The sequence below is a fragment of the Pangasianodon hypophthalmus genome, chromosome 5 (genome assembly GCF_027358585.1).
Source record: "Pangasianodon hypophthalmus isolate fPanHyp1 chromosome 5, fPanHyp1.pri, whole genome shotgun sequence".
NCBI classification, from domain to species: Eukaryota; Metazoa; Chordata; class Actinopteri; order Siluriformes; family Pangasiidae; genus Pangasianodon; species Pangasianodon hypophthalmus.
Window position 1 is genome coordinate 23,160,025 of NC_069714.1, and position 16,459 is coordinate 23,176,483.

Consider the following 16,459-nt stretch of genomic DNA (forward strand, 5'->3'; position numbering starts at 1 on the left):
TCAGAAAGGATGTTTATCAAAGCCATACAGAGGTCTCTTTCACTATCCCTGGTGACAAAAAGGCTCACGAAAATAAATACCACAGTATATGTCTAATATCTGGGACAGACAGACATTTCTTACATTCACTATTACTCTAAATTACTTGAATGGCAGCAGCATAATGTGGGCTCAGAGTCTCAATGAAGAAACAATAAACCAGCATAAGAGTTCCACTGAAAAAAATGATTTGTTGGCTCAAAAACCATTACGTATAAATATAAATAGATTAAACAAACAAAAAAAAAAACTTACATTTTTCTGACATTTTTAGCTTTACTTAACATACATTAGTGTGTGCAACACAAAAATATCAATTACAAGGTGAACTTAAGAGTATGCATAAAGTGGATGTAAAAACGTGAGTCACGTCAACTACAATTATAGTTAGGTTAAGGTTAAGTAAATCTAACATAAAATTTGAAGTATGACTGTGAGTGATGTGATATGCAAATATCCAGTGAAAAACTGGGAGCCATTTTCTGAAGCGCAACGTGGTGAAGACGGTGAAAACATTTTCAGGTACACTGTCTTTAAATAAAGAAAGTAAAATATTAGAGTTTTTAACATCAATTAACACTTGTTTATTGCATTAGTGGTCAAGGGGGTACTCTTAAACTGAAATGGTGCCATTTTCTGAAGTTTAACGTGGTGAAGACAGTGAAAACTTTGTCAAGTGAGCTTTAAATAAACAAAGTAAAATATTAGAGTTTGTCTTTTTAACATCCATTAACACTCGTTTATTGCGTTTGTGGTCAAGGAGGTACTTTTTAAACTGAATTTTTGAATTGCTACGAATGTTGGTACTTCAACAATTAGAAACTTGTCAAATACTTATGAATAAACGAGTTTGCACGTGTGTTTCATAAGTATATGTACATGCATCGAGTAACAAGGTTTTTTTGAGAATGCTTCATGTACTAATTGTCTGAAAACGTTTTGTAAACTTTTGCTGAAGAAGTGATATTTTTTTCTTATTGAGCTGTACTCAATTCATTATTCTTGTTTTTTTAACCATAGTATTGCAACTTCTGTGCAAAAATAAAGTAAAAATGCTTTATTTTATGCTAATAGTGTGTGTTGTTCTTTATTTGAAGATATTGATTGTTTGGCAGTAGTGCAGTAAGCAGACCAGTTTTATTCAATACCTAGGTTCAACTCAATTAATTACCATATGTTAATGTAAATGAGCTACATAAATAGATTAAATGTTAATTTGAATCAACCTGCAATTACTTGGTAGATTATATTGGTGTTACATTTTTTAAGTAAGAAATGTTGAGTGAACTCATATATTTATGTGTACATAACAAAAGGTTTTCTTGTTAATTTTACTTAAAATTACTTCAAGTTGAATTTACTTAAAAAAGTGTGATGCAAAAAAGTGGTGCATATATATTTTAAGGAAATCCAACACATCTTTTTTTTTTCAGTGGCGTTTTGCTTTAGATCTGGGATCATAAATTAGATACAAAAAGCTCTTTCTTCTGGGAACTGCAGACCAGAAGCAGCAATATTACTGAAGTATGTGCAAAGATATGATATAAATTGAAAAATCTGTGATTGAGAAAGTAATCCACTACATTCATGTTTATTACACCCACTACTGTATTTCTTGTGTGCTTCTGAAGATGTATTATAGATGTGTCAGTGAAGCGGGCTTAAATGAATGATGCTCAGTGCACATAAATCCTTGGGGAGATTTGACTAAGTGTAATCATTTGACACTTGAGAACTGTTACCAACATGCTGTGTGAATCTGCAGTCTGGGCTAGAAAGAATTCAGCCCCAGCCTATAACTCATACCATTCTCAGTAATTTTACCTTTGCTCATTGGTGGTGCTATTGTTCTTAGTTCATCTAAGTCTAAAAGTAAAAAATAAGAACGCCAAAATTTAAGTCTTATGGATTTTGTTTCTTGAAAGAGAGCGAGGGCTTACCCCTGCTAGCCCATTTACACCAGCCAGCTACCCTAATACTTACCAAATTATCACAAATAGAGAAAAAAATATATAAATATACTTATGAAAGGAACAAATTTAGGTCATTAGTTGAAGTAGAAACCGTTGCACGTGTCTAAATAAACTCTCTGTCCCACAAAGGCGCTATTCTGTGACTGAGGTAAGAGTGTAAATAAACAAAAATCAAATTCAACCTAAGCAGCTGTTTCTAATTTGGACAGGAAATGAGGTTAGCGTGTCTGGTAGTAGGAACAGAGCATCTTTGCTGGACCTCTCAAACTTTTAGTTCTGTAATGCTGCCAATATCCTTAAACTAAGTTTTTTGAGAATTGAACATAATCACATTATTGATCAGTGATGTGGTGCCAGAGAGCAAAATCACTTCAGTCATCAGTAGGATGGTGAACACTATCTGAGGCAGTTTGTACTATTCTTCTACCAACATCTGAGTAGGTATGGCCAAATACCTACATTTTACAGAACACCACGTTTATAGCTAAATTAATTTTCTAACTTTTACAAACTCATGTAGTATCAGGGTAGACTAGTATAGCACACTGTGATCTGTGTTGCTTATTACAGCCCAAACTCAACATGTCCATGTATGGGAAAAAAGCATTGATAAGATGTTGCTAGTGAAATAATGTCTGGAAAGTATGATAAGACACCTTACACTGTAGGACGTGGAACAAAATCAACCAGACCCAAGAAAAAAAAAACAGCGATAAATATGAAAACACGATGGCCATGTACCAAACTAAACACTACATTATGCTATTTTCCTGAAAAGCCACGTGTATAAGCATACATGTCTTAGTGCAAAGTTGCACAGTGCACCATAGCGGTGTGCACCTCAAGAACAAAGAGTGCTCTTATAGGGGGGCCTCCTTCTCAGAAAATACCACATATGAGGTCCCACTTGGGGCCTGGGTATCCTGCCATTTCCAAACTTAATTACAACCAGGTTTCGGCACCTCTTTCATTTCCTGAATCAGGTCCAGAGTGGTCATCTCGCTGTGAAATTCTGTGCAATTTGGAATCCAGACATCAGGTATGGGCATCTCTCTGACATTGCAGTATGTTCTCATTAAAGTGTAGCCTCTGATCACCATAGGTATCTGAATTGTACAATCTACCATCAATCAGACAAAGAAATACAATGAAGTGTCAAATCTGGAATAAGAATTCTAGAATCTCCATTAAATTAGTCAAAGGAACAGAATCCAGTCTGTATATTGGAATAAGCATTCTAGAATCTCTATGCAACCAGTCAAAGGATGAAGAATTCTGGATGAAGAATTCTAGAATTTTCATTCAAACAGGCAATCATACCAAGCTCACGATCTCTCCTGCTAAACAAGCATATTGAGATGGTACTCTTAAAATGGTTTTATACAACATCACATACAACACCATATAATTTTAAGTATGTCTTAACTGCATGGGATGACTCATTTCAAATAGTGCTTGGTGCAAAACTTTGTATCTCATGCTTCCATTTCTGAACTGGCAACAGCGGGACACCACCAACAGAGAGAAAACAAAAAAGCACTGCAGCAATGCAACAATCATCCTAAGTTCACAAATGATAGGAACCATATGATGCGCATCCAAGCATCCGTCTTTAGCTCCCAGAATCACTGCCAAGATTTAATGAACTTCTGCTGAGTATTAGGAACTGACTAGGAAAAGCATCGGACACATTTCGTAGGCTGTGAACTGCTTCTGCTCCTCAGCCAACAAACACGAGTTTCCTATCTGCTCCGGAGACAGAGGTGCTGTCTGCTTGTCTCGCACACTGAGCGAGACGCTCTAGACAAATGTTCACATTCCCAGACACGTGCTTGCATCAGGAGACACTACATCACGCAACAGAGAGAGAGAGATGCACTGAGAATTCTGCCAAAATCAAAAGCATATGTTATATAGATTTGAAAGGACAAAGATACTTCTAAGGAGCCAGACACATAAACAGGACTAGACCTTAGAAAAAGAAATGCTGGCACAATAGCGAGACAACGATTTTAAGAAAAGTGGGAGTGGGACTGAGGGAATGATTTTGAGAGTAATGAGGGAAGTTTGGGATGATGACAGGAAAAAAAGGGAGTAGGAAATGAAATATTGAAATATGAGGGAAAGAAAGTCAGTGGTTAAAAAAAAAGGGCTGATTAGGATCATTAGATGGTGCGTATTGCAGCTCAAGTCTTATTGGGGAGCAAGAGAGCTGTGGTGGTCAGTGAAGCATGCAGTGGTGGCACTCTGGGTGCAAGGCATCGTAAATCACATGGCCTTTCATGTTGTCCCAGGCTCCCTCCAAAATGTCACTCTGAGTTTCATTTTTCACTGCATACTGGTGTAACAGCTCACTCACAGAGATCTCATACTTACAGCTGCTGACATGGACAAGGAGGCTATGTCAGTGTACACAAAGGTACCCTCAGAAACAGTAAGACTAATTGTTTATTATAGCAAGTGAAGAGAGTCTAAAGCTGTCTAATGCTACAATTGTGAATTGTGAATAACCTCCATATGCAGTCTTGTTTAAGAGAGGATTGGATAAAATGCTGAGCATCAGTACACTGATGAATGATAAAAGCCTGTCAATCATACAAAGACTTCAAAGGCTCAGAACACATTAGTCTGTAATATCATAGGGCAAGGGGTGTATGACTGATGAAACTGGGACTATTTTCAAAAGATCCATATAGTATTATCCTCTGCTTCTTCCTTATTTATTAGAAAGCACTAATTCCCATTGATCTGCATGATGATTGATTGGTTCTCACTTTCTGTACAGAAGACCCATTAATCCACAAAAAGAAATTCAAACCCCCCTGGGACAACCACAGTACTACCCTTCCACGTGGCCTTGCCCTCTGAGCCCCATTTTGGAGACCAAAACCAAAGTGCTAAAGTGGATTGACCTTGGGCCTTCACGTATGCTCAATATCAAATTAGCATGGCTTAATGGACATTGATCATTCCATTAAGTTCTTTGATATTTTTGACAAACATTCAATATGTGTTTGGATGAGTGGCTAAAAAGCCTATCTTTAGGTAACACTTTGTCTCAGGAGTCTCCATTCAAGGCCCATATTTCAGATCTTATTTACAGACCACCCAGATGGCAATGACATGACATGTCCTCTGATTTGTCACTTGCCTGGCTACTCTTCCTCTTATCTGCAAATCAGATTCCTTACCACCTTCTCCTTTTACCTGTGTGTTCTTCTAACCTTCCCACTTTTTCAAAGCAAGACTGAGTGACCAGAGGACATACTCGTCCTCCCATTCTCACCCTGCTCAGATGGCTCATTTATAATGCAGTATGTTTTGAATTTCGAATTTTTCTTCACACATTGAGTACTGTATCCTCCTCTCTATATATTACCAATATGGACTCTTTGAGAATAGAGGACTTTTGTCATGACGAATTTCATATTTCTTCAACAAGCAATCACATAAAACACTTGCCAGATTTAGTCTTCAGCTCTGGAAAGAATTTCCTTCTAGACCCTGAAAGTACATCAGTCACATCTGTTTCATTTGCCTGTTTCCTACATCTGCTTGTTTCTATATGATTATATCTACAGCTGTACGCACAGTTCCTCTTATGGCTAACTCATCCTGCTAAGTAGGATCCTGCACTCCGCAAGGGAGCAGGTCTAACTCCTTAATCTTACCCTAACAGGGAAGCTAAAGATGCTCCACTTCTCTGTCCAGCCAATCAGTGACTGAACACAAGGCTTTGGTGGGATTTGAGTTTCTTCTGTAGTTCATTCTCAAAAGAAGAGTGCTAATTAAAAGAGCAGAGGTCCAGCAAGATTGTCATGCCCCATCAAGCCAGAGTAACCGATCAGAGAAAAAGAGACCTTCCAAAACTGTCAATTACGTTAGCAAAGTCGAACTAGAGAGATCCATTTTGGATGCATGGAATGCATGCAGCCAAAAATGGTCCTGATGCACATGTTCATTCAAGCTTGCAGCATTTTCAGCATCACCTCAAGCAAACATGGGCTCAACTTAGTTGCATGCCACACATGTACTCTCTGAGCCCTGTCTCTTGAGATTGTCTCAGTAACAACATCCCATGGCTTACCCAGAACATGCAGGAAAGGCAGACCCATGTCCGTGAGCGTCCAGCCATTGCCGGTGGCATACTTAGGGACACAGAAGGCATCACGAGATCACGCTGACAGCTCCAGGCCTGCCGTTCCAGACTATTCCACTGGACCGGCACAATATTCCTGATTATTCCACTGGCCCAGGTACAGAATTCCAGAGCAGTCCATTCACTACAGCAATACTGCTCCACAAATCCATGACACGCCTAAGAGAGATCAGATCAACTGCTGCTGCTTCTCTCTCCCTCCGTCTCTTCTTTCATCCTCTTCTGTCTCACTTTCTTATCTAAGAGCCTTCCTCTTTTCCTCCCTCCCTCTCTTCCTCTCTCTCTCTCTCTTTCTCTGTCTCTCTCTCTTGCTATTCAGTGAAACTCACAAAGCTTTTTGGGGTCATGCAACTCAGCTCCACAGGAGCAAGGGGGAGGTGACTGCACAGCCCTTTATTTATCTCTCTCCTCCCTATATTCCCCTCGTAGCCCCTCCTCTATCCTCGCTCTGTCTCTCTCTTGCTTTCTTTCTCACTTTTTTCTTTATTCTTATTTTCATTCACTATCTCTACCCCCTGCCTCCTTCTTTTTACATCCCCCATTCTGGGCTTTTCTCTAAGCATGCTCACTCATATTTGTGCTAATGTCACTTTAATTTTTCATTTGCCTTCTCGCTCTCTGAGACACCTGGGTATCCTAAATGTCTTCCAACTCTCTCTTCCCTTAAACATCTGCAAATCTCTTCTTCAACTTGAGCTCCATTTTTCTGCCCTGTATATAAAACATGGTGCAACTGTGAGGTCGCCATCAAAGGCTCATCTAGACCCCACTAGCAAAGAGAAAAAGGTTGTAAACAGAGAATGACTTCATTAGGCGCTCCATCCATCAACCCTAAATTGGGCAGCTGGTGAGAGAGGTAGTGTGGTATGTGTGTGCTTTCTACAGCCTTGGTATTTCCTCCTTAACAGCCTGAGGAAGTTGCCCTGTGTGCTCTCTGCCCTCTAATCCATCTCATTCTTTTAAAAGGCAGAATGAACACTTCAGGGACTAAGTCAGCCTTCTACGTCACTCCCTCTGATACATGATACAGAATTCCTCCTGTAAATTTCAAACAATAATGCACAAGAATACTTATTGAAAGCAGACAAATAATACCAAGAATAATAAACAAGAAGTAAATACATACTAATTATAAGCTTAGTAGGTAAAAAGGTTTAAGAATGCACAGGACATGTCCAGGGGAGTCAAAATACCACTTATCAGAGAACCAGAGAAGGTAAATATACCATTAGTACCAGAGCAGGCTTGTATCAATAATCAGTTCAAACAATCATAAATAATCTTGGGATGTAAATAAATAAATAAATAAATAAATGTCCCAAAGACTTCTCTAGTTAAGACCAATTGTGCACTCGAATGCTGTAGCGGAGGTTGAGGAACTGTCAGGGACAGAATTCACAGTCCAAGCAAAATACGGCATGCCATTTGAAGGCAATATTACAGCTATAGTGTCTATAGCATTTTTGTTCATTTTGGAGCTTCTCTGGGTTGCCCATAACATCTGGTAATTGTAATTCACAGTTAGGACTGTTAGTGTGGGTCAAAATTGGCCAGAAATGTGTATGTATCTCTTATACACCAGCTGATATACACCAAACACCACCACGTATGAAAGAAGTCCAATTTCAAAATAACAGGCCAATCAATGGAAAAAGTAAGAGAGTGCAAGTCAATATCATCAGTAATTAAAATGAATTTAAGGATGTTGGAGACTTATGTTTTTATCTTGATGAACAGGTATTTATTTGTTCTCTAATTTGGAGGAAAACCAATGAATGGTGGTCATCTGATTTATCCTTATTGTGGAATTTATATCATTATCCAGTTGTAGTTTAGCTCAAAAGTTAACAATAGCCAGCTAATACTGTATATAACTAGTTGCATTTGGTGTATTCTGTATGTTTTTTGTGCTTCAAACACAATAATGTATTGTTTATCGCCATCTGTAAGTGTATGTTATTCACTCATCTGGCCTTTTGGCAACCAGATGATAGTTTATTCACTATTCTGTATTTTCAAGAAAAGCCTCTATATATTTATCAGTGTTGAGCATCATGCTTTGAGATAACAGCAAAACAAGCCTTTCCCTTTCAACTATAACTTGTAGTGTAGCTAGCCAGCTTATATTAGGTGACTAGTTAATTCTGTAGGATATGTGCACTTTATGATCCAATAGAATGAGTAAAATTACACTGTGGCAAGTTAGAGAGTCACAAGCAGTCTGCTACTGGGCAAATATATTCAGAGCTAACCAAATGATGGTAGCTATAAAACACAAGCGCTTGATGAAATAAAGTTTCAAGTGAAACAAAGTTTTTTTCTCTTCTACCTATTCACAGTAACTGGGACAGTCATGTTAATGTGGATAATACAGTTTTTCTTCTCACATTGTAGCAGAATATAGCATTGTGAAAACTTACTATATTGTTTGTCAGCACACCATTGTTGTCCTTGCTACTTTGAATGTGTATCATTCTGCACTAACAACCATGAGATTAATCCACATGGTGACAAAAGATTCAATACAGCCCATATTACAAAATTTTCTTCCCTGGGTATCTTGCTCTCTTCTACCAGAGAGGGCGCAGACCAAATTTTATAGGGAATATCCTTGTACCAGTGTAGACAGTGTGACAGGAGACAGTTCATCTGCTCAATATATAGGCTGTAATGTTTATAATTAGGAATTAATTAACTACAGGTCTATGAAAATGACTACAAATCCTCAACCAAAAACTACAAATATTCCAAAATAAACATTTTTTTTAATCTGGATATAATATTATTGTTATCATAATAATACATTTAAAAAACCCTTTATCCATGCTAGAGAATAGTGTACAGCCTTTGACCACCAGAGCGGTGTTGCTGGTGAAGTAAAATTAAACTGTTGTAAAATCTGACCTAAAAATAAAATGCATTTGCTCATGTGACAAGTATACTCTGGTATTAACTAATGCATTAAAAAAGCATAAAACATGATGTGTAAGTCATCTGAGCTACTTGTACCATACATGGCTCTTCCACCTTCTCTGAAGTTTCAGCCTCTTTATCACACACTGTATATAGACAACATGATGTGATATTAACTGCAAGTCACAGTAGGTTCTCTGTGTACCCTTGTGGCATTTCACCCCATCTAGTCTTCTTGCTCCACTCGCCACAATGTCATGGGTGTCAGGGTGGCAGCAGCGGCAGCAGGTTTTGGCTTAATCAATCCTTTTATGAGTGCCGCTCCTCTCAACAGACATGCTAAATATATACAGACACACAGACACACACACATATACACACACAGTGCATCGGATGTGCTTTCACTGAATGCTATTTTGAGGCACAGAATGAGATGAGAGGCAATACAATACAGAAAACACAGGCCTCCTTTAGAAGCACTGCTTCATTGTAGATTCAGATCAAAACAGAAGGAAGATGTTACGAGTTGATCTCTTCATAACACTCTGAATTCTGGTGTGTGTCACTAAAGCTAATAGAAACTTCTCTGTGCTTGGGAGACAAGAGTGAGTTTTTGTTACTAAAGTCAATGCACCAAGTAAAGCAGAGAGCTAGTGTTTACTTTTTTCTCACGCAGAATGACTCAGTGTACATAAATTAAAGCCGGAATCATCATGTCAAAACAATCTGGCCACCCTCAGTGCTTTGTGAAAAGGGCTTGTTTTTATTTTCAAGCCAAAGCTGGCAGGACACGCTCAAACATCACACAGGAAGAAAAAGAACACTGTAAACTTGCGCAGGCTGGAGTCCAGTTGCGTTTTCATGGAGTTCGGGTCAGGATCAGGAACACTGACAGATAAGACTCCATCACTGAGTATAGAAAAGGTTTATTTACGGAGTTCACAGCTGTTGTCCTGCAGGGCACGCGTCCAACACACACTGGTGATTTCCCGCCTCTAACACACCTACTAAACCTGCTAATTAACTCCTGAGTAGAATGAAGAGGGTGAGAGCAAGGAAATCAACAAAGACCCTCAAGGGCCACAGTTGTACTAAAAGGCTATGCAGTGCTTCTATGCTTGGCAGATAAGGAATGAGATTAGCATCCCACCTGATGTACAGAAATTAAGGTCTTACTCACTTTCCTTTGTCAGTCACCTGATAAAAATGTTGTAGGGATCCACTTTTCTAAACAGGCAGTTAAACAGAAAAATAGCACACATTTAATTATAATTTAATTGTGATCGTGATTTTTTTTTATTCATCTAATAAATAAACAAATCTGACTGAGATAATTGGGGTGCTAATATTACCTAATTGGCTAATTTTAAATCTTGTCATTAAAATTGTCTATTTGGTTGCCTACTGGGATGGCTTATTTATTTATTGTTTATTTTGTTTATGTGCCTAATGTCTTTCTTACTTACTTACTTACTTACTTACTTAGAGGCTAATTATGTTTAAAAATAGCATTTATAAAGTCACTCAATTACCATAACTAAGGAGTCTTCTAATTTTGATTTAAGGATAAACTGACAATCATTTGGCCTCCACAAATAGTTAGCAATTTTTTAAGAGTAGTATAGCTGCTGTATCACAGTCAAGCATTCTAGTCACTAAAAGGAGGAGGAATTTTTATTAATTGTATAATTGTATATGCTTAGAATGAAACGTCATCATATATCAGCATTACATATTGTCATACATGCATACATAGTCATCACATGCAGTATTATGTCAACGTTAAATACAATATGTTCTGATACTTGTAGTTTGTGACAAAAAAAGTTATTTCCCATGTAAAGGCCTTACCCTCATCATTTTCTCAATTTAACAGATGGCAAAAAAAATGTGCCAACAAAAGCACACCCTTTTTCAATAAAAGAACAATACATTTATATACTTGAAAATAATACGTAGTCTTTCAAAACATACAACTACACAAGTCTTTCAAAACATACAACTTATAACAGATCAATTAATTTTTAAGAATAAACACCGAACTTTTACTTGGTGTGAATTTTTAAAAAATGCACTGTTGAAGAACAACATTTTGAGGCAGTGTGTTATGCAAGCTCCAATAGTGCATATTTGTTTCAAATTTTCATCCATCAATTATGCAACTTGTATGCAGTGGCCTTAAGTACTGAGATTTGATGTGTGTGTTTTTTTCCGAGCACTGACTCCTAAATCCCTTGAAGAGAGGAGGAGGTCACACAGACACAAAAGACATTAGTGAGCATGTAACTGCTGTGTAACTCGAGCTACTACTTGTGCTTTTGCTCCTGTATCTCCACTCTTAGATTTGTAAGACTCATGGATGGAGATTATGTATGGGAAGTTAGTTGTTTTGATAGATCAATGGTGATAAACCCTGTGCAGAACATACAGTGAAAATGACTGATCATTTTTTCATATAACAAATATCATCCAATAATACTAATACTAATAATACTACTACTACTACTACTACTACTAATAATAATAATAATAATAATAATAATTAGTTCATAAGATAAGTTTCAATTAAAAATTTAATTATTTTATAAATGTAATTGTGCACTACTGTGGCAGCACCTAGTGGTCTCTTACCTCACTGCTGACATCATGATTGATAAGCTATAAATCAATTCAATTTTATTTGTATAGCACTTTATGAGATCCCTAATGAGACAGACAGAGGCAACAGTGGCAAGGAAAAACTCCCTGAGACAACATGAGGAAGAAACCTTGAGAGGAACCAAACTCAATCCTCTTCTACAACTGTACACTATAAAGACAAACAGTGCTAAAACTGCTGAAAGCAAGTTCAATATGAGTATGTCGTGAATAAGTGTCCTCGGATGAGCACAAGACAGTCTTTGTGAGATAATGATTGCTGCAGTTCTTGGGTACAGATCTACAGTATCCAGGTGAGATTATTCACTGAAGCAAGGGTGAAACTTGGAAATAAACTGTGCAAATCTTTAAGGTATCCATGTGGGGACATCCAAAGCAGTTTCTCTTTGTCCAAAACAAGCAAACTCTCAAAATTACTCACGCAAACACCACCAAACTATTCTATCAAAGACTGCATGAGCAGAAATAAAAGCACATACACCCGAGAAACTGAACATTTACCCTACGTCTTCCTGCTCTTCTTAATCACTAACAGTTACACTGGGGAACGCAACAGGGATACAGATGATTTATGCTTTTATCTCATAAAAGAACCTAGAAGAAATTGTTACCACAATTTTCAAAAAAGATGTAATCTGTAGTGACACAGACAGAAATCAGGCTCTTGGCAGGCTGCCAGAGGATATGGAGGAAGAAAATGGAGTTAAGGATACAGTCTGTACCGGAAAGCCAGAGGCATGGACTATGAAAAACAGGTCGATTTTTTTATACAGGGATAATCAAATCCAGTACGGCTCTCCATCAGGAGTTGTTCGACCTTCAGCGCTATCATCATTTAAAACAAACCAAATGCATTATGAGTCCATGTCACCATTACGCAAATAAAGCCATGGCATAATCTAGCATAGGAGTGAGGACCAACTGTCAAAGTGTCACTGAGTAGTTTTTAAAGGGGCTGTATAGACCTAATAGTCGACAGCTGATAATGGACATGTTGAGGGATATGGGACATGTTTAGAAAAAGAAGTTTGTAAGAAGTTTAATATCCCATGCTCTACTATGCAGCTCTACTGCATCGTAGGTCCTAGGTTTCTCCCTTTTAGGTACACATCTAATAAACTGTTCTCTCTCTCTGACAAGCTGTATTCTTGCTACTCCTTCTGGTAGCGTCTGCACTTGACTAACTTAACAGTGACTAACCGTATACTGTTGCGGATAGTTCTATATGGATACCCTAAAGGCTGGCACGTCCCAAAAAACAGTTTATACCCAAGTCTCACTGTTGCTTCAGTTGATAATCTGACCTGGATTCTGTAGATGTATACCCAAGAACTGCTGCTGTAATCATAAACACTGACCGTTACTCATCCCAGGACTCTTATTCACAATGCATTATAAGTGGGAATATTATATATATTATAATGTATTACACACTGAACATCCTTTTAACACACTTATTACTGTTCAGCTTTATAGTATACAGTTGTAGAAGAGTAATAATTCACAATCCTACTATCGGGTGTCACCCAGAAGAATATGGGTTCCCTTTTGAGTCTTGCTCCTCTCTGGTTTCTTCCTCATGTCATCTCAGGGTTTTTTTTTTTTTTTTTTCCTTGCCACTGCCATCTGGACTTCTATAAAGCTGCTTTGTGGCAATGTCTATTATTAAAACTACTATACAAATAAAATATTTATTCTGTTCAAAATTAATTAATTCATTATATTACATATATTATATTATATGGGTGCCTGGTGGACTAGTGGCTAGCAGTGACTAGTTCCCGGTTAGGGAACCAACGCCAGCCTCTGGAGAGTTGCATGAGCCAGTGCACTCTCAGTGCCAGTCCCAGGCCCGGAAAAAGGGGAGGGCTGCGTCAGGAAGGGCATCCGGCATAAAACTTGTGCCAGAATCAAAATATGTGGATGGGCGATCTGCTGCGGCGACACCCAACAGGAGCAGCCGAAAGAGGGAATATTATATATTATAATATATTACATATATTATAATGCAAATTTATAAGCATTTTATTTTATTATTTTCCCTGCCAAGTCCAAGTATAATGATTTATGCATCAAATTCAAAATGCTTCTCCACAGAATAATGCTGCTAAAATCGTTTAATGCGCTCCTTAGTCTGTAATCTCTAAAATACCAATATGAATATTTTTATAATTATCACATTCTCTTTCACTGTTACTCTCATTCCTCTACACACAGGCCCCTCTCTCACAGTCTGTGAAAAACAAGGTCGACACACCTACCCTGACCCAAGCCTTGCTTTGAGCATGTATTTTTTGAGTGGCCTCTTTGAAGGTAATAACCCCAATCCCACGAGAGAGAGAGAGAGAGAGCGAGAGAGAGAGAGAGAGAGAAAGGAAGGGCCTGCAACAGGATCTCACACAATCATGTACTATACACAGTCCTGTATGACAAGGCAATGACTTTCAATGCCAAAGCACTGACGTCTTCTTGTCAAGGCCTCTGTAATGCAGCTGTGAGTGAAAACACTCTTAAGGTTTGAGTTCATTGTATCATATTAAGTTCCATAGCAATGAATGCCAAAGTGTAACAATAAAATCAACATCTCAGTTAGTATAAATATTGTCTTGCTTTCGTCTCAGGAAATCCACTCAGCTGTTCACTATTCACTGAGTTAAACAACTCGCATTCATATTTACACTGAATGAGCCAAAGGCAGATGTGATTGAAAGCCCATGTGACTTATTCACAAACATATTGGCAGCAGAGGGATTAATTTAGAGTAACAGTTCTAATCTTACTGTTATCCTATTCTTAAACATTCCTATATATATATATATATATATATATATATATATATATATATATATATATATATTTATTTATTTATGTTTTTAACCAGATCAAGTTCCCTCAGTGAGGGATTTTGAATATATCCCTTTCGTGTTCAGGGGCAACTTCCCAAAAATCACCTGGGACTCCTCAAGAATCTCCGTTTCTCTGTGCAGGAGATTCAACCACTGAAAACCTTTTGGCTGTGTAATTCAGTTGTAAATCCATTACACTGCTACCTCTGCTGCTACTGCTGCTATACTATACTTGTATATCCTTATACATTTATACAAACATTTTGTGTTAAGTAATTTACTATAATTTTCACACCAGCTTGTGTTTTTAAATGGTCAATTAATACCATGATACCTTAAACCCATAATACTTTTAAGACTAGGTTATCATACTATGAAATATTCAAACTGTAACACTCCTAACTGTACTCATGAGGAAGTATATACTCGTGACAACTGCAACTCATAACATCTTTGTATGGATGCCCGATATCATAAGAATCAAATTCAGCAGACAAATGCATGAATTTAACCAATAATTCATACTGATACTGTATATGTGTAATGATGCATTTATAGTATTCCCAAAGGGCAGAATGTTCAGCCAGTGCAGCTTTAATTTAATTTCAAACTTAATGTTGTATGCTTTCAAATAATTTTTATTACACTTGTTAATTTAAAACAAAGAAAAGAAATATGAGGAAGTTTTCATCATTCTATCATTGTATCCATGGCCTAGGATTCTCTTTGATATTTTGTGATTGGAGTACGCTTCTGAGGTAACCAGAGATATAAATATTTCATGAATAGCTTGAGGTGGGTTAATAATCAAGGATCAGACACAGTACTTTTTCAAAATTCAAAGTCTCATTATTATGATCAAAAACGAGATTTGGTAAGCCGAAGGTAACCACAGTGGCTTCTGAACTAATTATAAACTTAAAGTTTGAAAATTCTCAAGCCATCTGCTGCTCATTTACAATATAAACTTTGACAAGCTTTCCCCTAAATTACTCAGGTAGGTCTGAGCAGCTCTGTTCTGAGGACCGAACAGAAAAAAGTAAACACTGACATGAAACACAATTATATTTAAAATCGTATGATTATAGGTCTAATGAAATTAAAATTATAAATAACACATTTAAATAAAAATAAATAACATTTTATTATATTATATCATATTAATTGCAAAAGTATAGTACACTGCCTTACTTTTTTTTTTTATTTTTAAGTTTAATCTCAAATCACTAAACATTTACTAATAAACACTTCTTCATTCACTTAAACATATTCCCTGGTTAGATTTTCCTATTTTAAAGTTTTTAAAAAGAAACTCTGCTCTTCTGCTTCATGCTCTCTTTTCATATCTCCTCCAGCTTGTGTGTGTGCGTGGCTCTGGATTAATGAGTGCAAGGACATTAATTTAATGAGAAGAAAAGTGCTTTGTCGACCTCAATGATAAGGACAGCAGAAAACGACATTGCCTACTATTAAAATGCCAATACCCCAAGATTGATCTCTCGCTTAAAGAGGAATGCTTGCAAAGATCATATTGCGACTGTCATCTTGCTGCATCTATACAGACAGCCAGGAAGAGGAAGCTCTTACATTTTTTTAATTACTGAAAGTGCAATCGCCCTTTCTCTCTCTCTTCCCCTCTCTAATTCACTTTCTTACTCTCTACTCCATTCCATCATTCTCTCGCTCTCTCTCTCTCTCTCTCTCTCTCTCTCTCTTCCCTGTCCATCATTCTCTCTCCCCTCCCTTCTAATACAGTGCAGTTGAGTACGTTTGACTTGATTCCAACTGTGCTTAAGAACCAGAGATTTAATCAACCAACAACTGACCAACAATTTGTCAAGGAACATAGTATTCTACAATGATTTGTGACA

General features: G+C 37.4%; 1 protein-coding gene across 8 annotated transcripts in view; it reads right to left on the reverse strand.

The window, feature by feature from the left end:
• Nucleotides 1–16,459, reverse strand: part of tns1b (tensin 1b) — a 209,655-nt gene that overhangs the window by 144,358 nt on the left and 48,838 nt on the right. Inside the window, exon 1 of one of the 8 annotated variants that reach the window (XM_026910969.3) lies at nucleotides 6,100–6,509. The exons of the other annotated variants lie outside the window; for them this stretch is intronic. Within the exon in view, the coding sequence (XP_026766770.2) occupies nucleotides 6,100–6,180 (81 nt within the window). The 5' untranslated portion in view covers nucleotides 6,181–6,509. Of the gene's footprint in view, nucleotides 1–6,099; nucleotides 6,510–16,459 lie in introns of those variants that run through there. 8 annotated transcript variants of the gene reach the window in all.